Source organism: Phycodurus eques, chromosome 18 (assembly GCF_024500275.1).
Source record: "Phycodurus eques isolate BA_2022a chromosome 18, UOR_Pequ_1.1, whole genome shotgun sequence".
Classification (NCBI taxonomy): domain Eukaryota; kingdom Metazoa; phylum Chordata; class Actinopteri; order Syngnathiformes; family Syngnathidae; genus Phycodurus; species Phycodurus eques.
In genome coordinates this window covers 12,992,164-13,016,897 of record NC_084542.1, presented here as the reverse complement: position 1 = coordinate 13,016,897, position 24,734 = coordinate 12,992,164, and the positions used below count along the sequence as shown (strand labels likewise).

The 24,734-nt window shown below is 43.0% G+C and overlaps 1 protein-coding gene across 19 annotated transcripts in view; it reads right to left on the bottom strand.

Moving 5' to 3' along the window:
* syne1a (spectrin repeat containing, nuclear envelope 1a) overlaps window positions 1-24,734 on the bottom strand; it is a 141,143-nt gene that overhangs the window by 56,842 nt on the left and 59,567 nt on the right. For 15 of the 19 annotated variants that reach the window (XM_061703709.1, XM_061703711.1, XM_061703702.1 and 12 more), the window contains 18 exons: window positions 20,704-20,881; window positions 17,511-17,693; window positions 15,877-16,020; window positions 14,367-14,522; window positions 13,630-13,794; window positions 13,370-13,542; window positions 12,856-13,009; window positions 12,023-12,166; window positions 11,774-11,938; window positions 11,212-11,529; window positions 10,955-11,110; window positions 8,971-9,141; window positions 4,653-4,979; window positions 3,851-4,003; window positions 3,597-3,764; window positions 2,674-2,850; window positions 659-805; window positions 413-538 (listed from right to left, as the gene is read on the bottom strand). In XM_061703709.1, coding sequence (XP_061559693.1) covers window positions 413-538; window positions 659-805; window positions 2,674-2,850; window positions 3,597-3,764; window positions 3,851-4,003; window positions 4,653-4,979; window positions 8,971-9,141; window positions 10,955-11,110; window positions 11,212-11,529; window positions 11,774-11,938; window positions 12,023-12,166; window positions 12,856-13,009; window positions 13,370-13,542; window positions 13,630-13,794; window positions 14,367-14,522; window positions 15,877-16,020; window positions 17,511-17,693; window positions 20,704-20,881 — 3,205 coding nt within the window. The other 4 variants (XM_061703704.1, XM_061703703.1, XM_061703718.1 and 1 more) reach the window with 4 other exon arrangements.

The following is a 24,734-nucleotide window of genomic DNA, read 5'->3' as shown; positions in this document are numbered from 1 at the left end:
AATTGCCGTCGTACTTAGGCTGGCTCACTGTCTTATGCAAGTGAGCCAGCCCCGATCTCAATAACAAATTATAATTTATTTACCACAAATAACGGACATCTTTGTTCATCTATCTATGCAAGTGACATATAGTGAAAGGAATAACAGTTAAATGCTCTTCCACTAGATGGCAGAAGGTACAATTAACTGGTATATCCAATTGTTACAATTCATACAACACAAACATAGCTTTGTGTTCAACTAAACATGCCCTGATTTCACATTGAGATGAGTACAGTTTTTTACAGTTTATTTTTTTTCTTACCATGATATTGTTCTGATGTCAAATATGTGCCTTGGCTCAATAAAGGTTGTTAAGTACAGGCTTTCACTATAACAATCTGTTGTGCTGTGAAGGCATCTAGCCACTAACCTGGAGTTTGACCTGCTGGACAGCTGTAGCCACCTCCTGCACTTGAGGAAGAGAGAGGTCACAGGAGGTGCACACGAGCTGGAGGTAAGTACCGGCCTGCTCTTGGAGGGCCCGTTCCTGCTTCACCTGAGGGGGGGGGGGGGGCGGGGGAAATCAACTCACTGGTCACACAACAGTGACGCAATCTCCTTGAGAGACTTCACTAATTAATTGATACATCAATTAAGATATGTGTGTGTCCCTGACCCGCTGTAGCACCTCTTCCAGGCCAAGAGGGGTCAGCGCAGGAGGTTCTGGCTCCCGGGAAGCAGACGTCAGCCAAGTCTTGCACTGCTGCAAAGTGTCTTGTAGACTTACATGTCTCTGTAGCTCATGGTCCAGACTCTGATATACCTAGAAACCATTTCACAAGGTATTAAGATTAATGTCTTTATGAACAGGCAGCACGGTGACGTCATGGTTAGCACGTCTGCCTACTCTGGCTACCGCCCCACTTTCCAAAAACATGTGTGTTAGGTTCACACCTCTTTTTGATTTTTAATTGATTGTACATTCCAAAAATAAAACTTCAAACCGCTAACATTAAGTGTGAGAGTAACACTATTACAAATAAGTCTCACTATGAACGTAGCAACCGTGGCTAACGGCAGCTTGTTTACAGTGCACATTACGTCTCGTGCATGTAAATGAGGGGCGTGGCTTTGGTCAGAGACTTGAGGGGAGGGATTTGTGAAGTGAGACTAGTAGTTTTAATACTGCAAACTTCCACTTTAAATGATAAAAACATGAAAAGAAGGATGTTGTGCAGCATCATATTTGACAGGTGTTGAATGTGTGGATGTGCCCATATCCTCCAAACAGCCATGTCTGATTGACAGTGTTAATACGGGAGCCCCAAAGAAAAAAAGAAAGAAAGGAGGAGAGGGGGTGTATTGGCGTATTTCCTGGAGTTTTTTGGCAAAGGCTCCAAAGCTGGCATGGTGGCAAGTGGCAGGCAGGATATTAGAGCTTACGTCGGGAACGCAGTTGGCAGATAAGATGGTTTTGGTGTGGGGGGCGACAAATTGAGGAGAAGCCAGCAGTGTGGCTGGATCACACAATGCCAGATTGGCGTTGAAAAAAAAAATGGTGCTGATGGCATCTGGGGAGGTCAGTAATGATGACAGAGTGGAAGTTGCCAAAATGGCGGAGTGGCGCTGGATTAGAGGGCTGCCAAACAGCGGCTGTCATTTGGCGCAGGCATGAAAACTGTGGAGTTGACAGGGGATATACGGAGATTAATATGGCCAGATTGAGTTAGTGCCTTTGGCGAGAGGGTCCCGACTAGAGTGCGGCTGCTGTCAGGCGCCGATGTGCCCTGCGCGCTGGCGGTGAAGGAGCGTCGTCAAGAGACGGTTTAGGTGTCACTTTGGGTTAGGATTAAGTGCTTGTCTTGGCGGCTCCACTGAATGACGCGGATATGTTGGTGGAGTGTGACTGTGCATGCGTGGCCTCATTTGGCATGTCGCGTGGATCTAAAAAGTCTACACACCCCTGTCCAAATGCCAGGTTTTTGTGACATAAAACCAATCAGACAAAGATAAATCATTTACAAACTTTTTCCACCATTAATGTGGCCTATGCCCTAAATGGCTCATTTCGAGAGGGTAATTGAAAAATAAACTCAAATAATGCGGCTGCACAAGTGCCCACACCCGCTTCTAGCTGGGATGTGGATGTGTTCAGAATTAAACAATCACATTCAAACTTATGTGTAGTGACAAAAATTTGCTTGACACCCCTGCACGACACCTTTATCATTGCAGAATCACTTCTCAGGAACCCCCCACCAATGAAACAGCATGTTTGTTGAACCCTTGACATTGTATCGTTAAAGACAGCAAGCCATTTTTAATACTTGCGTGGCCAATAATAACACTCACACACGTGGGGACCAATAGCATAGATTTGTGGAAAAAATATAAATTTGGCAATATATACACTAGTTATACTGTACTTCATTTGTTTATCCTGCAATGAAATCTAGAAATAAACACAATTAAGCCCCGCAAATTAAAATGAGGCACAAAAAAAAAAAAAAAAAAATGAATTGGAAGAAATTAGCTGGAAGCTGCTTATGTAAAATATTAATGCAATAGAGGCCTAATTCCTGTTATTGCTGTCCTATTATCAACTGTTGTGGAATGAATGCTGTGGGAAAAAAAGGTCATGCATATGCAGTCCATTTGTCTGCTTCAAAGCCCTTCTCCCGTCTTACGCACCCTCTGCGCCGTGCTGCAGATGGCAGAGTAGCTGTCTCTGGTGCCTTGCTGGTGCGCGTGGACCTGCTGTCTCAGCCGACTCTGCACGCGCTCGTCGCAGCCGTGCACCAGGTGGTCCCCGCGCTGCTTCAAGCCTGCCAAGCGATCCTCAAAGCCCGCTATCTCCTCCATGATGGCCTGCGGAGGACAAAAGGGGACATCGGGTCAGGGCCGGCGTAACGGCGCAACGTCGGGATGTTCAATGACACAGGAGGTCACGACAGACTGACGGCACACCAGGTGGTCTCGCAGGGTATTAAACGGGCATGAGGGGATCTATGAAGCTCAAGTTTGAAGGTTGAAGCTCTGAATGACACATGAATATATAGTGACACCTTGAATCACAGGTTTAATTTATTCTGTGACCTAGTACGTAATTCAATTTAGCGTATTCCTATGTCAAATACATTTTTCATTGAAGTGAATTAAAATCCCATTCATCTGTTCCAGCCCCCCCCCAAAAAAATTTGGTGACGTTTTTAATAAAGAAAAATAGCACTGTTTTCTTCATATAAAACCATTAATATAAAAGAATGAATGAGCAGCTAAGACTCTGTAACTTCCACTAACAACCAAGGCCAAATTTAGCTCCTCCCCTAAAAAGATTGCATCTCATCCATGATGTATCACTTTAACATACTTTATTCCAATTCCACCAATTCCTATTTAAACAGGGCTTTGGTGGCATCTTGTCGCATCTTAGGGTGTTTCAAAAAGTGCCCAAAAAAGGTGAATAATTTGAGGTTTTTCAGCAAATAGCTGGGGATGGGTTCCACAGAAAAAAAAACAAGAATAAGGGAATTTATGAATAGTCAACAACGAATTTCTGGGGGGTTACTGTAATTGATGTGTGTATCATAGACAAAGTGCTGTTTTTTGGTGACCTTGTGCCTGGCTAGTTGCTGAGTGGCCGCCTCCAGGCTGCGGCTCACGCTGGGGTCAGGCGTCACTATCCTGCTGGACATCTGCAGCAACCAGCGTTCCGCCTCCTGGAGCTCGTTGTGGTATGCTTCCTGCTCCCTCACCTGGCCCTCCAGATGCGCCACATGAGCCTAAGCGGCAACATCACGATAAACACACATGTTCCAGATAAGAGTCACATTGTAAAACCCTGATCGCGGTTCATTCTTTAACATACCGTGGCCGTGTTACGGACGTCGGTGTAGTCCTTTTGCAGCCTGTTCATTTTGTCTCGGACTGAAGGGTAATGAACGGATGACAGGAGAGCGTCGCCTTTCTCTACCACCGACCTGATGGAGCTGTCGTGGGCCTGTACCATCTGCAGCAGAGCCTGGAGTGCAAACAACACAGTAAATAAGTCTCATTTTACACAGAGAAGCCGATGAGTTGCTGCATCAGAGCCGTACAAATCAAGTCTATACAGAAAAAGTAGTGGGATATTACGCGCACTTTCACATGACATACCACAATCAGACAATTAAATGCGGGAGGACATCAGCACCAGCATCTTCTATAAATTGCTTGTGGCAAATGTGAAACTTCATACTCTCGTTCCTGCATTGTGGCATTTCCTTACGCACGCTGCCTGTCAAGTCTGACTTAAAGAAACAAATTTCCCCCCTCCTCACTCTGCTGTCTTCCTGTGCGTGACATGCGTGCACTCTTGGCTGGCAACAAGGCTATCAAAAGCTGCCACGCCAGCCAACTATCCGAAAGGAAAATTTATTTTCGGTGTGTAGGCATAGCTAGTTGCAATTTGCACCAGATATCTGAAGGCACTCAAGTTCTTTTATAGTGGGTGAGGGACAACTCATGTTGGGGCTTAAGTGTGTCACGAGGCCCAAGTTCTGGAAAACTGAATGGGTGGAAACAGTTTAACGCTACACACACATATATTTGCACATTTCCAGCAATTATCCTGAAACATGTAGAAACAAATCCCTAACGAACAAATTAAAAGTCAAAATTAGTTATTTCACCTTGTACTTGGTAAACTGCCCCCTACGTTGGTAAAACTCGGCCTTGGGTTCTGGCGGCAAGCACAGCAAACCCTTGGTCTCCACCAGCCACTGGCCCTGAGCCTTATAGCGCTCCTGGAACTCCTTAGCCAGCAGCGACGCACGCTCCAGGAAGCTGTGCTCAGTCCTCAGCCAGCCCGCCAACTCCTCCAGCTGGGAAAGACGCGCCTCAACCTCCCCTCCTAGGCTCTCGGCTCCAGCCTCGTTCAGGAAGTTTGCAGCCTGCTCGGCCCTCTCCCTCAGGGACTTCAGGAAGCTGTGACCGTGATGCAGATCTGCCTGTAGACACTGGGTGAGGGAGGAGTTCAGAACTGTCAGAAAGCGATTTCCCCATCTTTTGATAATTAAACAATCAATATGATTTACAACATTTGTGATGCAAAGGTGGATGTGTTTTACACGATTCGCATGAATTGGATGCAATAACTCCACATTTGCCTGTGTCCAGACTTCAGGGATACCCTGTAGCATGTTTGGAAGTTAGCAATATTTAAAACAATAAAAACAAAAAAAAACAAAAAAGAGTGTCAGTTTTGAAAAAACATGTTTTCCCAAATATCTCAACGAATACTGAATGAAACTCAATGAACTTCAGTCACATGGCTTTGGTATTGATCCACAGGTATTGTTGGTCTGAGGAAAACAACCTCATCAAGAATTTGGAGGTTGCGGTTGAAAAATCTCTGTCCTTCACCACGTGGCAGCATTTGAAGGGCTTTGTAGCCTTCAGATAGGTTGACACCTGCACGGCGAGGAGACGTGGAGGGGCCCGGGAGGTCGTGATGGGGAGGAAGCACAGTGAATAATATGAAAGGAGGAGCCAATTACAAGGGCCCTTAACAGGAAGCAGGATCTCCGGGGGTTTCCCGGGTAACGGCATCACAAGCTCGATGGGGCACCATCTAGCTTTCATCATGGCTCGATTACTGCTTGAGTGGAGCTCTGCTATCCGAGACATCTCCAGCTATCTAGGTTAACGATATGATGCGCCTGCCTGCACACGTCCATCTTTCCGTCTTACCATGACGCCCCGTCTTTCCAGTGACCCGCCTGTGCTCCTTCTTTACAGCCTTAATAAGACAACCAACACAGGGTTTATTTTAATAAGACCTTAACTCAAACAAGAGACAAGAGCATAATTGCCGTTCGAGGTTGAGTTCAGCTGCCCGTGTCATATAATGCTGACTCCACACACTCTTTGAACCTGGCCCCCTGTATATCGCCCGCCCGCATAGTTCTTAAATCCATATGGTGTGTTTAGGATCCACGCTGATTCATTAACGCTTGATAAAGTAGCAGATATGATAGTCTACTGAACATTATTTATGAGGGCCTGCACACTGGGTGCCCTTTATGCTGTTAAACGCTCCTCCGTCATGCTAACGTTAATTATTCAAAATGTACGCCCTATTTGTGTGACGAGCATTCTACATTCAACACTGTAATGCACGACTTGCATTATTGAATGAAATACTGAAATACATTAGCAATATCAAAATGAATACATATCGGAGCATGTATTTTTTTTAAATAAAGTGTTAATATAATACAGGTACCTTGAAAGATGTTACCTTTAATTTTGCTTATAGTTCAAACAATCCTTATTCATGTGAAAAAAATCTAATCAATTTGACAAATATATTTTAAAATACTGTATATTTTTTTGAAGATGAAAGGTCAGTAGACTTCCAAAATACAGCATGTTAGCATTTAATTTGAGTGAGAATGAGCTTATGCTGTACATAACGTAAACAATCTAGGTAAAAAAAAAAAAACATGAATAAAACTAACCAAATGTGGGGAAAATATATAAAATGTGTATTTTTTAAATAAGGGAATGTTGAATAGTTCAAAAGATTTTGACAAAACGAATTGAATCAAAATGTATGAAAAAACAAGAAATGAAAAAAATATATATATATCAGGTATTAAAAAAATACTAAGAATATAAAACTCATCTAACAATATGTTTTTAATATATGTAATGTTTCTTTTTTATATATATAAAGAAGGGCTACTTCCAAAGATGAATTTTGGTGAGAAGACACTGTTTGATATCATGGAAAATAGTGAAAAAGAAGTATGAAAAAAGTAAAAAAAATATATATAAAACACACTTAAAATACTTTAAGACACAAATAAACATATTTAAAAAAATATATAAAACACACTACAAATATGTACATTAAAAAACAGTAAAAACATAAAATAAGTATAAATAAATATTCAAAAATAGAAAATACAAAATTATGGCTAAATATATTTTGTTTGAGTTGATGATTCATTATTTTTTTATGTAGCATCACAAGTAACGATCAAGTTGAAGCCAGGTTAAGCCATGGGTAGCATATACAGCTGCAAAAAAAGAAATAGACGCAGTACATTAGTACAAAGAATGCACTAATAATGCACAATGACAGCGGAGAAGCCGCATTACACCTCTCGCATGTTGACCATACAGGTGCCATTTGACAGTTCCAAGTCAGCCTCAAACAAAGTACAAATCCAACTCATCACCATTGGCATGGCTATTGACTTCTACTCTTTGTGTCGATGCATAATCATCGCAGTTCAATGAGCTGCCCTGGAATGCTCACTCCAGGGGAATGACTAAGTTGGTGGAAGGACATATGTCAGAAGCTCTAAATTGATCTCGGACGAGGACAACTGCGGAGCTCATGACACGCACTGTGCGGCGTAGTTAAGAAAACTTGCAGGGCAGTTTGTCGAAGCCACTTCGTTACTACTCTGGACAGGAGAGCAGTGTGGTGAAGCGCTACATCAATTACTGAGTCCGAGCCAGCAAGCTCCTGACACCCGGTGTTTTTTCTTCATCCTCATCATCACAGTGGGGCGTCGCACCCTGCTAACACCGTCCTTCTAAAGGAGCATCTGCTTTGTCTTCATAATGACAATGGATCGATACACACCTTCTGATCATAGAATTTACTTCACATCTTGCAAGCTATTTATTTTATGCAGGAGGGCAACTTGTCAAAAATTGCCATTTGGGCAGAAAGGCATAAAAGAAAATGTGTAGAGGAAAAAAAAGCCCAGATAGCACACATTTTTGTTGGCCAAGCATGCTGAACTCCCCCCCACACAAAAAAGCATTACTCCCGCAAATATTCTGCGTTGCTATGTTACCTTGTGCTCAAAATCTTTCCACTAAGGATTTGATAACTCAGTTTTTTAAATCCAAAAGCCACCTACACATTGAACATTACAGCTTGAGAAGCTGCAGAATATGCACAAAAGGAGTAACATATACTTAATTGTGTCCAACCGTGAGATCAAAGTCAAAGTGGAAATAAATACAGTATGTCATGTGACACACAACACAGAATAGTGAAGTTACAACCCTGCACTATTGGAATGATTAAAAAAAAAATACAAAAATAAAGTGGCACGGTGGACGCCTGGTTAGAGCGTCTGCCTCACAGTTCTGAGGACCGGGGTGCAATTCCCGGCCCCGCCTGTGTGGAGTTTGCATGTTTTCCCCGTGCCTGTGTGGGTTTTCTCCAGGCACTCCGGTTTCCTCCCACATCAACAAAAACATGCATGGTAGGTTAATTGACAACTCTAAATTGCCCGTAGGTGTGACTGTGAGTGCGAATGGTTGTTTGTTTGTATGTGCCCTGCGATTGGCTTGCAACCGGTTCAGGGTGTACCCCGCCTCCTACCCGATGTTAGCTGGAATAGGCTCCAGCACGCCCGCGACCCTAGTGAGGAGAAGCGGCTCCGAAAATGGATGGATGGAAATAAAGTATAGAAAGTGAGGCTTCAAAATTCGTGAAAAATCAAGCCACTCTCTCCATTCTCAAACACTGTGGGCGTATCCACTGAATGTACTGCAACCATGCCCCGCTCAACTGTCAACTGCCGATCAAATGTCAGTACTACAACCTGGACAAATAGATGCTACTTCATCTGGCATCTTTCTTATGCCTACAAATAACTACGTTTGACTGCAAAAATATATTCACTCTAGCCTTGTGGGGCTTTTCCACGGCGCAACAATGAGGTGCTCCAAAGCAGCCAGACCTGAGCAAAGCTCCTGTCCAAATGCTTGCAGTAAAAACAGACTTTCCTAAAATTGCCACCGACCTCCTCACTCTTTCTCTGCTTGACATGCGCGCACTTAAGGCCGACAACGAGGCACTCTAAAATCTTGGAGAAGAACCATACCTCACACTCATATGATGTGTAAGATAAAATGACAGGTGTTAATTAAGCTCCAGCCCCCACATGCACACGTGTATAGTTAATTAGAGCAGACCTCTAATTTCTTCAGCTTTTTTTCAAGTGTGTTGCGGTCCAGAGGCTCCGACGTGTCGGTTACTTCTGTGAAGCTTTTCTGGGTGGAGCTGAGCCACTCGGTGAAGGACACGCAAAGGTTTTCGGCCTCCTGTATACTCTTCAGCTCCTCCTGCAGTTGCTTGATGCTCTCCTGTCAGAGCGTCAATGAAAAGCAGATTTAAACAAATGTAAGCACTTGAGAAATCGATAGGGTTGCGTCAACATTTGGCGTCCTTATAATAAATTCACTTTTATGCATGAATCCATCATCATTTCAAGGCAGCTTTTATTCGCTATGTTGTGCTATCTATTTCCCATGTAATCGTCAACAACAGCAGCCTTTAGGTTGTTTCTGTTAGTGTTTGGCAGACTCAAAGGCCTAGCTCCTCTTTTAAAGTTGTGCCCCAGCAGGCTGTAACCACCAAGGACCAAAAGCTCTGTGAGCAGCCATCAAAACAGAAAATATTCTTTTCCCCACCCCCCGTTTCATCTGCACAAGGGAGGGAGTTGGGGGGTGGGGGTTATGGGGGGGTTGCATTATCCACTTGACTGAGATTTTGAGTCAATACCACTGTGAGGATAGAGAGGGTTTCTGTGCAGCTTGGACACATTATTCACTCCATGTCCAAAATCCTGTGGTGAGTAGCTCAAATTAGCTGATACTGCTGAGTGCACACCTTTCCCGAGAGGGAGGTAACAGCCCCTCACCTCAGCCCACTTCACATGGGATAATTACTAGGGTGCGTAAGATCACAGGGATGTCATGCGTTGTGTGTGAAGCCGATATAAGCTGTGGCAAGTTTTGGAAAGGGCTGTCACTGAAGGTGTAAAAATCAATGAGGTGTGAGGATAGCTTTTCCACTCACGGTGCTGGGTGTGAGATTGTCTCATTGGGCCCACAATAGACGAGCCCCATCGATTTTTCCTTTAAAGACCCCCCAAAAATGGAGCAGGCAACAAATGGAGAGGCTGGATCAGAGGACACAGACTGCTTCAATGGTTCACTTTAGACAAAGTCCAAACACCCGATGGAATAAAGTCCACGGTGAGAGAATAAACGTGCAATAAAAAAAGCTGTCTTAAAAACAATACACAAATTTCACTTCTTGTGCTCCGTGATGATGTTTTCTCACGCCACTGCGCAAACCAATTCATTGCGTGCCGTTCGTAACATTAAAAACACGTATGAAGACCATTGTAAACAAGGACCCCTCTATACTGTGGAGACTGAAAACGCCCATGAGAGAAAAAAATATGCTTCTAAATGTGCATGTCTTCAAAGTACATTTTTATGCATTTCAGTACTAACAGTGGTTAACTTCTTTTTTACATTTGGCAGCTCAGAATGTATAATCCCTACTTAATTGCCTGTACAGTTAATGCAGGTTTTATGATGGTGACAGTTACGGTACTTATTTCTAACTGCCATTCTTACCATGTTAAAAAACAAAAATGTAATAATTGAAAAAAAATATTCTATAAATAAATGGGTAGTTGAACAGCGTACAGATTATTTTTACACTTTACTGGTTTTATTTACCTCAGTACTATATTACGCTTCGTCCTTTGACAGACGTCTGCGTGTCCGTGTGTTAGATTGCGACATATTTGTTTTGTCTTACAACATTTGCAAGCTGGCCAAGACGAGTTTTGATGAATCAATACACTTGCGGTTTGCACAAACATAAAAAACACTTTCATTATATCATTATGAGATGCCAAGCAGATGTACTGTGTTAGAACAGTTTGGATTCATTAAAAAAAACAAAAAGAACATTAAAATGCTAGTACCTTAAAAGTAAGCAAGTAAGTCAAATTAATATTAACAGATGCCTCATGAGAAATAAGACATCTGCAGGTGAATTAATTTCCAAGCTGTTATTATAGTTTTTTTTTTGAATGATTCATCCACATGAAGTCATAATTCCATCAAAATCAAAGGAGATTCCGAAGGACGACAGCACCTGTATGCTGAGCAGCAGGGAGTGGTAGCGTGCAGTGAGCTGGGTTGCCGTGACGCTAACGCGACCGCTGATGTCGGTTTCTTCCAAAGCCTGCTGGGCCAGAGACGAGAGGCCGTCCACTTCGTCTTGCCGTATCAGCACCGTTTCAAGACACAACTGTTCACAAGCAACACATAGGAGAGCATATCACAGTGGAGCTTCGAAACCTTTGCAATGTGATCGCCTCTTTAATGGATCCAGGAACTCAAAATTCTAACCTTGAGTCGCTTCAGCTGAGTCTCCTTAGTGCTTCTGTCTGACCTCCGGTGAGTCCTCAAGTCAGCCTCCTTCTCCATTTCCTCAAGCCAGTGAGCCAAGGTGAGGAACTTCTGGCTCATTTCTCTTAGTCTGGTCAGTGTGGAGATCAGCTGGGTCTGGGTCTCCTTCAGGTGGCCCTGATAGGCCCCCCACTCCCGCTGCGCCGTGTCAAGGGCTCTGTCCTCAATCTGGGGTACGCCCCAAAGGATGACCCGCTCTCTGCTGGTCAGCACTGACGACAACAATGACTGGCCGTCTGCGCAGCGCTCCTGTAGAATCTATGAGGAACAGAAGAGTAAAACAAACAAAACGGTGTTCGCCTGCTACTTTTATGCTTGTACTTTTCCTATGTGTGTTCAAGTATGTTTACAATGCGTTTAAAAAGTGTTTTGTAATAAGTTTAAATTTGTTTAAAGCATCTGGGAGGAGTTAAACTACGAAATAAGTCTCTCTTAATAACATTTTCACCTATTGTGGGTGGGTCTGGAATATATTCAGGTTATTGAGGTTCAGTATGAATACCTGAAGCTGTTTCAGTGTTCGCTCAAGTATATCCACATTCCCTTCGGGATGGGACAGCGACATCAGAGTGGATTGGTCCCGCTCCAGCCAATCTTCAAACACATGCAGTCCTTGCTGATACTCCTGGTGGATCAGAACCAGCCCCTTGGCCTTATTGACTGCATTCTGTAGAAAACAAAAACAAATGCAAAAATAGGAGGTGATCATTCCAAATTACAAAAGCAGTGGACAGCAAACACCTTCACATACGCTGGCCTTTTCTTCCAGTGTGATGTATCTGCTCTTGAGCTGATTCACTTCCTGCTGCGTGCTGCAGTGTTCCGCCATGTTGGCCCCCTTTGTTGCTATGGTCTCCAGAGGACAACTGTGACTCAGCACTTCTTCATACAGAAGCTGGAATGAACACACATGAACATTTATTCATTGTCGGGACACCGACCCCACCGCCCCTGAGTTACAAAAAAAACAAAAACAATATATATATATATATATATATATATATATATATGTATATATATGTATATATACACACGCACGCACATGCACGCACACGCACACACAACAGGTTGAGGAGAATGTGAGGCAGGTTACAGCCGATGGATGTGGTAATATATGCCGTATTCACAAAAACACAGCTGAAATACATGGAAATTCTTAGTTGTGAACTCAGAAAACTATTAATATTCAAAAGCAAAAAATATATTTAGACTTAAATATATTACATGTTCATATATCAAAATATAACAATAATTTAGTTTTTATTTTTGCAACTTTTTGCTATATAATTTTGATATGTATGTATCCCATTAATAATAAGTCTAAAAATATATGTAATTAATATTTTATAACCCATATAATTCCTATATTACATGGCAGTGTAATATGTGTTTTACTCATCTAATTATAATTATATTCATTATCAAACGGTCTTTCTGATTCGTTGGCAGGAATTAGAGGGTTCTGTTGTGTATAGTGACTTCAGTAATTAAATATGATTCCTTACCCTATATAAAAGGCTACAAATAGTAAAAATACAAGTACGGTATTTTTTTGTTTCATAGTTGTTGGAAATTGCTTCGTACCTTAGTCTTTCCCAGGTTTGCAGTCTTGTCTCTCATCTCCGAGTACTGTCTGTGTGAGCAACTCAGTGTTTCGTCGACGCGGTCCATCCAGAGAACAAACTGACCCACGTCTTCCTGGTAGCTGGTCCACTGTGACAAGGCGCCCTCCAGCTGGCTGTTCATGACAAAAAGCGATGTTAAAGCACAGGAATAAACACAAATTAAAGATTAGTGAAACCACATTCATCACGAGGGGTAAGTTCCAGACCGACACGCTATAGGTGTAAATTGGTATGTATGTATTATATAGGGAGACCGTTGGCAACTGTAGCTTTCCTTTCACACATGTGAAGGCATTACAGTAAGTATGCATACAGTCATGTTTCCATGATTTAGCGGGGCTTTCCACAATAGACAAGTTGAATAGGCAAGGTTCCCCAAAGAAACTGCAAACTACAGGTGCCGCGGTAGGTCAACCGCGATATAGCGGGGGAACACTTTAACTGTATGTGAAACTAGTCAACAGGCTCACAACCTCTTGCACTTGATAGAAGCAGAGAGCAGGGAGTCCCACGAATCCTTGAGGTCCTGGATCTGTTTGCGGATCACCGGGACGCCCTCGGCCGACGTGTTTCTCTGAACGGCTTCACCCCTGGTAAGCAGCATCTTTAGTTGGATCTCCCGCTCTTGGCGGGCAGCAAGCAAGGCCTGCAAACAAGGAGAAACAATCAATCAAATGATATCTCTTTGAGGTTTTTAAGTAGCCTTTGTAGCAGTTGCTTTCTTTTCGCCAACCTCAAGCTGTAACATCCTGTCCTCTAGCTCAGCTTTATCAGAGGTGGTGGAAGTGCAGGTGCCAAGGACCCTCTGGGCCTCGCACACCCATTCCTGGAGCTCTTTAAGACCCTCAGAGAAGAGGCGATGCTCGCCTACCACTCGCTCAATCCTGGAGGCCTTGTCCTGGAGAGAATTCCACAGAAATCAAACACAATGCAGTTATGTTGCTTTTCCTCTTCAAAAGACCTCCTTACCCACCATACTACCACCCAAAAACGATTCATTTTGTCTGCAGTCATCCTTCATACATAGTTCATCTGTGCATCATTGTATGATGGAGCAAAGCAGGGCTGGAATAATAATCGACAGTTTGAAATAATTCCTTGACCAATTAAAAAAAAATAATAAAAAAATTAAAAAAAAAAATCTTAAAACACTCTGCTTGTCCTGTTGGTACATTGGCAGCCATCGCAGTCTTTTGCTCTCAATCTAATTCATCACATGCAGTAGGTGATACAGTCGACACATTTAATAAGGGCTCGAAAAAGGTCAGCTGCTGCCGCACTTGCAGATTTCACATGTTTGACATTTTAGGATCAAGCTAACACAGCCTATGGCTTTTATCGTGCTGATAAGGCTGCAGACACAAGGACCTTTTTGGAGATGGAGTGGAGAGGATGGCATACCCAGACAAATCACCCAAGAGGAAAGTACACGACAAAAGAAAATCAGCAAGAAATGACAGAACACGTTACCTTGGTCAAGTTGCTGAGAGCCAAGTACTGCGCAGACAGCTGGGACACTCGGTGGACGAAGCCCTTGCCGGCGGCCTGACCCTCCCAGAGTCCGTGAGCTCTCTCCCTGAGGCGGCCCAGTTCTGCATCGCGACTAGCCATCTCTTCCAGGACGCTCTGATGTCCGGTTCCAAGGAGCAGGAGGAGAGAACACATGGAGACAACGAGTCGGATAGGCACATTAATCCAACCATTTTCGATAGCGCTTGTCTTCATTAGGGTTGCGGGTGAGCTAGACCCTACCCCAGCTGAGTTGCCAGCCAATTGCAGGGCACATATAGATAAAACAACCATTCACATTCAGACCTGTAGGTGAGTCAGGGTAATTAGACCTCTTAGTTCCATTTGAATGTTTTGCTTCTGACTTTGTCTGATCCACAGAGGACAAAGCAAGGTCCATAAAGAAATGCTTGGATGAACAGCGCTAGTCCTAACCACAACCCCATTTAACACCTTTGGGATGAACTAGAACAGAGATGGTCAGGTCAGCCCACTTCACAGTGATCTCATAAACGCTCTTTCCAGAATCAATGGACCAAACAAATCCCACGTCAGACACACTCCTCACATATGTAGAAAGTCTTCCCAGAAGAGTGGCACATCTTATAGCTGCAAAGGGGATTTTAATTTGTGCCTGATGTTTAGATGTTTTAATACCGGGACAGACAGAAGAGACAACTTTCATAAAATAAATACTGTTAAGCCAAGGATGAAAAGGGGTTTAGACTGCATGTATTGTATTGTACTTGAGGTGCTGAGGGGAAACATGGAATTGGTTGCCGGGCCAGACAAAAGGCGACAGAGTAAATAACCAAAAAATATCAACAGTGATAGCTTGGCGAAGGGCTTGATATATTTCCCCCTCCTTTGTCAGTTTTGTCTTTTTAACGCTTCTCACTGCTCTACGCCCTCGCTTTTTTGTGTCTCTGCCAGACATGACAGATTCTGTTATCGCTTGCAAGAAAAAAAAGCCTTTTGACAGAAGGGGATTTAATTAGATTCCCTGACTTTGCTTCTGACTATTATGTCAAGTCGCTGCTCTATTTTGATCCAGTGGTGCTCAACAAATGTAATTAGGTCTTCTTTCCCCCATCTGATTTCAGATTACACTTTAGGGAGACTTATCTGATGGAGAGCTACAAGTATTTGGTGCCCTTGAAAAATCAGCTCTTTGGTCCATTTAGGGGGGAATCAAAAGGAACAATAGAACTTCAATAATAGCAGCTGACAGATGCTGTTAATGGGATTTTCACATTATTGTTGATCTTAAAATGTAGTCTATTGAGGTAAATATGCATGACAAAAACAATACGCAGCATTTTCGGCATGATGAAGGTGTGCGCTTGAGCAGGGCAGATCTTTGCTTTCCAAACTTTATTATCAAGAATGGCTTTTTAATATTAATTGTTTTGAAAAAAACTAACCACAATATTGGGAATTATGTATGACAGTTTAAAGAAGGGGTAATTACCTGCAGTTTGCCGCGCTCTTGTTTCTTGGCCGAGAGGTCGTGTAGCCGAGCGCTGCTCTCCTGAACTCTGACCTCGGCGCCGTTGAGCCACTCCTGCAGGGGCTCGGCACTGGCCTCGAACGCTGTCATCTGACACCGCAAGTTCTGCGAATTCAGTTGATCAAACACAACAACAAAGCATGAAAAATACCACGCCGCGCAAAATTGCACGACTAAAATTAAAAGCTGGACAAGTGCGTTGTATGAAGTGCTCCGAAAATAAATCAAATGCCCTATTATAAACAACCTAGGAAAAAAAAAAAAAAAAAAAGAAAATGACTGGATTCTAGTCAAAAGCCAAACCACATATTTAGCATACCACATTGCTTCTTCAGCCATGTATTCAAGCAGTAGAGATTGTTTTGTGTTTCCACTGGATACCAAAATATCTGGTCTGTATCTGTATTACTTAGTGGCACCTTTCTGTTAGTGTACCTACTGCAGCCCCTAGAGTGGAGCTAAAACAGTCTGTCGATTGGTTGACAACGAGAATGGTCACTTCCGTGTGACAATGGCAATGGAATGAGAAGAAAACAAAACATGGCTTTCCCCAAACAAAGCCTTTGTTCATCTTATAAGCCAAGAAGAAAAAGAACAGCACATGTTGGACGTTCGCCACTGTTGTACTTTGTTTACTCCTTTTTATTTGAGGAGATGCCACCTTGTTTTGTTGTTTTCGATCTGCAGTTTCCCCTTTGATCTTTGTTTTTTAAGTTCTGTTAATCATATTTCACACTGCCTTGGAATTGATTCATGTTTCCAGTTACGGGCTTCCTACCCTTATTGTTGATTCCTCATCACTCAATTCTATCGAGCCCGATGATGGCGCTTCCGGGTAGTTTTTTAATCTTCCGACAGTGAAGAGATTTGTATTGGCATTTAATTTAAGCCACGAGCTGTAAAGGCCAGTCGATGCGTGTGTGCATGTGTGTGTCTATTAACCTTGGCTTTTACTGAGGAAAGCACTTGTAAGTGAAAAGTGCTCTATAAATAAAGCTTGATTGATTGATGGAATTCATTGGTCGAGGGAAGAGTGCTGCTTTACTATCATGTCATATTATTTAGACCAGTGTTTCTTTTCCAGGTATATCTCAATGAATTACAATACCAAGGGAAAACAGATTAAAAGGTGAAACTCCTACACTATATATAGATACATAGAGTGAAATATTTCAATCCAAAATTCACAATATCAAGACATTTGAATATTATATATAAAAAAATCTATTACTTTTAATATAGAAATTACTGGTAAGTAGGAATTGGCCCTCTGAAAAGTACTGTCCTGTATTGGATGAATCTGTGTAGTAAAGAAGTTTCACTTTATAAATTGAACTACTGAAATAAACTGTGATATTCTAATATATTGAGATGCATCTAAAAAAACGAACATGGTGTCAAAAGCACTACTAATCAACGCTTACACATTTTATCACCAACAAACCTTTCAGGGGTGTTCTGGGGGTCCACAAATTGACAAACACTGAGTAATCCAACTGAAACTGAGGTGGAAGCACAAGCCAACTGAAGTGTATTGTACCATCTGGTGTAAACATGGCTTAATAATTCCAAACAAAGGCGAACTAAAAACCCACCTTGAGCGCATCCTCCCTTATCTGAAGGTTATTCATCAAGCTCTTCCAGTCCTCTCTGGCGTTTGCCACTTTGGCCTTGATCCCTTCAACCCGCTCTTTGGACACCACCGCCATGAGCAGCTCCCCGCTGGCTCCCACTGTACTCAGTCTGGCCTGGCCGTGCTCCCTGTCACTCAAGAACTCCTGTGGGGCACACACAAGACACAGACAAAAGGAGCCGTTGAACACACACACCTATGAGGAGGCCTTAAACGAACATATCGCTGGCATCGGTCGGAATCCTTGCGTCTCCAAAAGCATCACTCATCAGGAAACCAAAAAAAGCCTCATATTTATTGAGCCATTAACATTGCATCATTTAAAAAAAAAAGCAAGTAATTGATGTCCACCCCTGAAAAGGTTCATCATTTCCTATAGATGCCGCAAGATGACGGCAAAGCCCTACTTTCCTATTAGAGGCGGCTATATGGGCTGACTAAATTAAGCGCCTCCGCTCACTGCAACAAAGTTGCAGTGAATACTTCTACAGTGGAACCCCGCTATTCACAGGAGAAAAGGGGACCAAGCCCAAAAGCAAATAGGAAAAATCTGCCAATAATTGATGCTTCTTTATAATTGATAATGAATAATGAAAAATTCAGGAAAAAGAAAAAAAAATAAGCAGGGGATCGGTTAAAAAAAAAAAAAAACAGTGACTAAGCAGGAGTTTCCCCGAATAATGAGGAATAGAGGTTAAACACAAGAGTCAGCAAGCTGAATTGCAACTGTGCAGGGTCCACTGTATTGTATATTAGGGCTTTGCCCTGAGCACAAAAACAAAACAAAAAAATTGTGTGTGTTCAAATAAATTTTTAGTGTGTTTGAAAAGTGTGTCTGAATTTGTTTAAAGCGTGTTGAAGTGATAACATGTCTTTATGATGTTTTTCTGTATTCGTGTTGTGGCGCGATGGCCTTTTTATGAAACATGTCTTTATGATGTTTTTCTGTATTCGTGCTGTGGCGCAATGGCCTTTTTATGAAATCATGTTGCTTTGTGTGAAAGAACATAACAGGATGACGTGCGAAGCCATTTTGGTATAAGAGAGGAGCTTGAAGCACCATTGGTAGAGTCTGCTGCGGGTTGCGTACGAACGCCCAGCTTGTATTCAAAGCTCGCTCTACCAAGGGTGTGGGCTCTCCATCCTACTGGCATACGGTAAGAGTTGATGGTATTCTAAGAGCTTGATACGCTGCTTGCTTTGTGTGAACTTATTTGTTGGTCTAATAAAGAGTGCCATTTTGTTAGCAACAAATCTGTGTTTGTGTGGTTCATTTCTGAGTGCCCATCTCCAACGATCCTTGTTTAAATTTGATACTGAGCCCAGGCAAGGTATCAGAAATGTTTTCAAACACGTGTGGATAAGGTAAAAATTATATGCTTTAACATGATCTCTCAACATTGCAGATTTTCACCTATGGGGGATGGGTCTGGTACCCCTGTGATGAACAGGGATTCAATGTACTGTATTTGTCTATTGCCGGGGCTAAAACTAATTCAGCACAATCCGGGCACACACGTGACAGACAGACACTGTCAGATGCAGCAATTAGTCAGAGTCATTATGGATACCTTATGCGTGGGCACAAGGCGGGACTTGACCGGCGTGGGCAGACAGGAGAAGTCAAGTGTTCTCTTTTTTTTTTTTTTAAACATACTGTAGCTCCTTCATGCACACACATACACACAGACGTAGACAAAACACCCCTCCCTCGGAGCTCAGACGACGGCAGCAGCGCAGCAGGGACCACTCCGCCATCTGTGCAGTCAGCGGATCACAAACACTCACGCTCACACACACACACACACACACACACACACACACAGTCGTTGTTTTTGTCTTCTAACTTCTCGCTTTCTTACCACCCTCCATCCCTGCTAGTGCAAATGTACACCACCAATTAAGGGTGACGCAGTGTGGCTATCCGCCCACCCACCAGCCGTCGTGCCCACCCCTCCCACGCCGGCCCTCCTGGAGGTCAGCCATGTGGAAACATTGTTCCACATTCCAGGTCAATGATAAATAAAACATGGCTCTCTCTTTCTCTGCTGCCATCCACTTGGTGACATTCCCTCTCATCCTGACTAAAACCAACTTCTGAAGTAAGATGCACGCTAACACCCCTTCTTTGAAATCCTTGGTAACAATTGGACAAAAATAGAATATACCACTGATGTAATTTTTGTTTGTTTTTTGTGTTATTTTCACGTGACTGGCTGCTGATAGATGCCTCCAACTTTCTTGTTGTGACAGACACAGCAAGGTGATTAGGAGTAAGGTAATTACTGAGAATGCCGGGACATCTACCTTCACAGACAACAACCTGCCTCTTAGCCAGGGGCCCTGTGGTGCTCCAGAGAGCCTGCCAGGATGTGAACACCTGCCAGCTTCTCAGAGGTAAAACAGTAGAAGAGGACGCTTCCAGAGGAGCTTCCAAAAAAGAGAATTCCTCTTATTCATTTTTCCAGTTATGGGTTTCCTATTCTTTTTGTTGATTCCCGAACAGCAAACCCCCGCTCGGGAAGAAACTCAGCTAATAGCCACCCCCAAAAATGTTGATAATTGCCTATATTTTTATACAATTGTTTAAACTATAAAACAAACACAAACGCTTAAATGTCATTTCAAATTCGTCTGATAACATTACTCATAAAAATGAATTGGTTACAGATGTCTTGATTTCGGAAAAGTGCACTTCCAGTCCTGCACTTACTGTACGTGCAGTGAAGACTCTCCATAACTTGCACTAACAACCCAGGCTAAAGTTAGCTCGCCCCCTAAAACACAAAGCTTGTCTCTCAGTCGAGATGTCAACATACTTCCTCAATGTCCTATCATGCCAGGGCTTTGGCGCCATCTTGTGGCACTTTAGAGAGCATTACAGAAAGAGCACCAAAAAATGTGAATAGGTGAGTTTTTCAGCAAATGGCTAAGGGTAGTTTGTGGGGTTGTTTTTATATTAAAAGAAAAAGTTATTTTCCTACGTTTCATGTAAAAAGAAAACAAAATCCCACCAAATTACGAGTTGAATGTGCAATCTAACTGTATTTGCTAGCACCACCACCAAGCATTTTAATTGTGATTTCTCTGTTACTTAGTAAGAATATAGTATGGTAAACCTATAACGTCGAATCCCGTGTGAGATATGGTCTTACTTGTATTCTTTGCAGGGCGGTGGAGGCCTCTGCCACACTCTGCGGCACGTCGAAACATTTGGCGGTGCAGATCTTGGCGTTGACCAACCACTGCTGGAAGTCTCGCAGGGCAGCACGGAAGCGCTGCTCCAACAGGCGCTCCTTATTTTGGCACTCCCTGGATGCGCGAAGACTGAGACTGCGGCACAAAAGACGAAAGACGACGAGGGAACTTTGGTAAATGAACAAAGAGATGCAGACCAATACAGATGACCAGATAGTGTACATAATATACTGTCTTTACATTATAGAGGAGGGTGTTGTGGCTGGGAGATAAGAAGCACGCAGGTGGAGAGATGGAAAAGTGGGTGAAGTGGAAGCAATGCGGCTAAAGGGACAGAGTGGGGGATGGGGACTGGGGGTACGGTTGAGAGGCGACATATGAGCGGGGCAAGAGTTCACCAGGGTGATAATATGAGGGCTGACAGCATGATGCTGAGAGGAAAAGGGTGACGTAAAGACAACATGACAGGGATATTTAACAGAAAGCTAACAGGATGGTTATATGATAGAGGGTGGGATGTATTCTTTCAACGATACACTGACACCATAAACAGGCTAACACTGTTTCCTTTTGTGTTAAGCACTCACCGGCCATAATATTAGGCACACGTTCTATTGCGCTCGCAGATGGCAAACAAGACTATTTCAGAAAATAAACACAAGGTAACAGTTAGCCACGCCCATGGCTTAACGTACACGTTGAGTTTGGTGTCCAGGCTGGAGAAGAACACGCTTCCCGCTCATGTTTATGCATGAATGGGGAAGGTCAAGGTAAGAGTGGGAGTTTGTTCTAAAACGAGTGAGGAGAGACTCATTATGTATTCACGTGGATAGCAGTAAACTTGTGTGGGGAAAGCGCAGACGCACATCTGTTTTTGTGACAAACTGTCCCCGCCGCTAAACAACAGATGCAATCCAGACTGTGCCTCAGATGCCAGTTTTATTATTTGGACCTCATTGCTAAGATACTTTACTTCATCGTTTGCTTTTTATAGGTACAGTTGTCACTCGTTCATTGTGGGGGATACGTTCCAGAACCCAAGTAAAGATCATATATTAATGTTATGATTTGTATAGATTTTAAATGTTTTTGACCTTCCCCACAGTCTTACTAACTTTCTCCATACTCTCAAACACTTCCTATCAGGGTTGGGGCTATTAAATTTTTTTTAGAATGAACTATTCTCCCCATCATCCTATTGAATATTCAAGTAATCGCATACAAATGTATCTTGCAAAACACCAATACAAAATGTACATGTGAGGTGCAGGTATTATTCTTGTCCACTTACAGTCAGCATCCTCATGTTCTGGACCAGGGGTGTCAAACTCAAATTCACGGTGGGCCAAAATTAAAAATCGGGACAAGGTCAAACTCAAACTCAATATTTAATGAAAAATCACTGCGATGAGCATATTTAAAGTTTATCATATGACAACAAACTTCAATTTTGCTTCAACACCGAATCTGGAATAAACAAACTTTAATACTATAAACACATGAGAAATCAAATTTGCAATAATAGACATCAGTGGTATTTTTGTTGTTTTGTATTTAAATATCCATCCATCCATCCATCCATCCATTTTCTGAGCCGCTTCTCCTCACTCGGGTCACGGGCGTGCTGGAGCCTATCCCAGCTATCATCGGGCAGGAGGCGGGGTACACCCTGAACTGGTTGCCAGCCAATCGCACTGTATTTAAATAGATAACAGGAATTCTTCTGTCTCTCTATCTTCTATTTATCTCTCCAACTACCTTTTTTTTTTTACGTAAATCTTTTTTTCAAGGGCCAACAACAAAACAACCCAAAAAAATAAGAATGTCCTTCAATAAAAAGCCAAACTTCAAACTATTAACAGTCCCTGCCTAGGAGTTGATAAAGGGCATTAAAAAAAACAACATTAATTCAATTATGTTATATTCTTTGTTACAGCCACGTTGCTCCGCACACGACAAATAGGTCTGTCTTTTACTTTAGTGAACTGCCTCCCACCTGTCTTGGAAGTTAACTGTTTTCCATCTTTTGTTCGGCCGTTTTTTTGTGGAGGAGAAGTGTAAATTTGTCCGAGGTGACTGGTACCATAGTTGCTAACGACAGCAAAAGAAAGGGAAGGGGCGCTCACCGGTCTCGACTGATGGGCCAACACACTAGCAAAGCATTCTGGGATTTGTAATATTATTGGCACATGTGCTATATACTGGCGGGCCAGCTCTAATACACATTTTATATGGTCTTGCTGGCCAAATAAAACTACATCGTGGGCCAAATTTGGCTCCCGGGCCTGAGTTTGACATTTAGGTTCTAGATCATAGTATCTGTGCCTTGAATGTGTGTGGCTTTAAAAGGCGGGGCCTGGCCATTTGGCCGTTTGTTCAATAAAGCAACAGTGCACCATGTGCCGTGTCTATCCTTGACAACTTGTGGAGGCATTACAGTAAGTTCTAACTAACGGGTGGTAAGCTATATTAAATTAGCTAACAAAGTTTAAGCAATTGTGTAGGCTCGGTGACGTGCTGTTCTGTAAGATATGGTAAGCTATCCTTTATTAGTCCCACAATGGGTACATTTTCAAGCCAGTTCTGCTTTGCAGTAGCTACAGTGCACTTTGTCTTTTTTAAGTGTGAAATGATCCAGAACTTTGGACATCCTGTCTTTTACCTACTCTTTCTTCCTGGCTCGCGCTTATTGCTACGTAAGGCTGCAGTAACATTAGCCCGTGTAGAAAAATAATCATGCGTAATAAAAAATGCATAATAACCCCATCTCTTTCCCTGTAGCTGCCTGAGAAATCGTCCAATAGCCAGAATTCTTTCTTTGAGTCATTTTGGTGTCCAGTGAACGTATGTCCACAGTATTCTGGATATCGAAGAGTGGGTTAAATATGCATGTAGAGCGCCGTTAGCCTCAATGACAGGAGAGACACAGGCCAAAGCAACCACAACAAACAAGCAGAGATGAGGCAACGTGTCGCTTAGCAACTAGTGGCTCCATCAACTTTTACCTTCGTCTGCTTGACACAGGTCACAATTTAAGCTGGCCACACACACACACACAGAATCATCTAAATGGCATAAACTTGCACAAACATTGCACACTAAACCTGCACACTCAGACTTCTGCGCTGTTCCCAGTTGCCTCTCTTAAAAGATTCCTTGTTACGGAAAGAAAGAGGATGTTGTACAGCTTTGCATCATGTGCGCTGCATGCTCTCATCATGTGCGGTCCTCCCTCGAGAGCGAATGATAAGCTGATATTGACGTTTTCAGACCCTCGCACATATTTCCAATATTGGAAATGCGTGGGCGGCACGGTGGGCGACTGGTTAGAGCGTCAGCCTCACAGTTCTGAGGACCCGGGTTCAATCCCCGTCCTCGCCTGTGTGGAGTTTGTATGTTCTCCCCGTGCCTGCGTGGGTTTTCTCCGGGCACTCCGGTTTCCTCCCACATCCCAAAAACATGCATTAATTGGAAACTCTAAATTGCCCGTAGGCATGACTGTGAGTGCGAATGGTTGTTTGTTTCGATGTGCCCTGCGATTGGCTGGCAACCAGTTCATGGTGTACCCCGCCTCCTGCCCGATGACAGCTGAGATCGGCTCCAGCACGCCCGCGACCCTAGTGAGGAGAAGCGGCTCAGAAAATGGATGGATGGATGGAAATGCGTGCAAAGTGAAAAGCAATGAATATGTCATTCACTTGCTTGTTGTTCTGATGCTCACGCGTGAGGTCAAATGATGTGCAGTATTTGTTTTAAAAACTGGCACATTGCAATAAGGGTATTCCAAAAAAGGAGTTTAGGTGAAGGAGGCGTGAATTGGAGAGGAGGCCTTCATTTGTACAAATGCTAGTGTATGGGAAGAGCTAGACACACTGATGTTGCTCCCGTGTTACAATGGGACTGGAATGTGTGACTCTCAAATTAACAGGTTCTTTTTCCCCCCTCCCACCGACTAACAGAGGTCACTGCAGTGGAACCTTCAATGTGG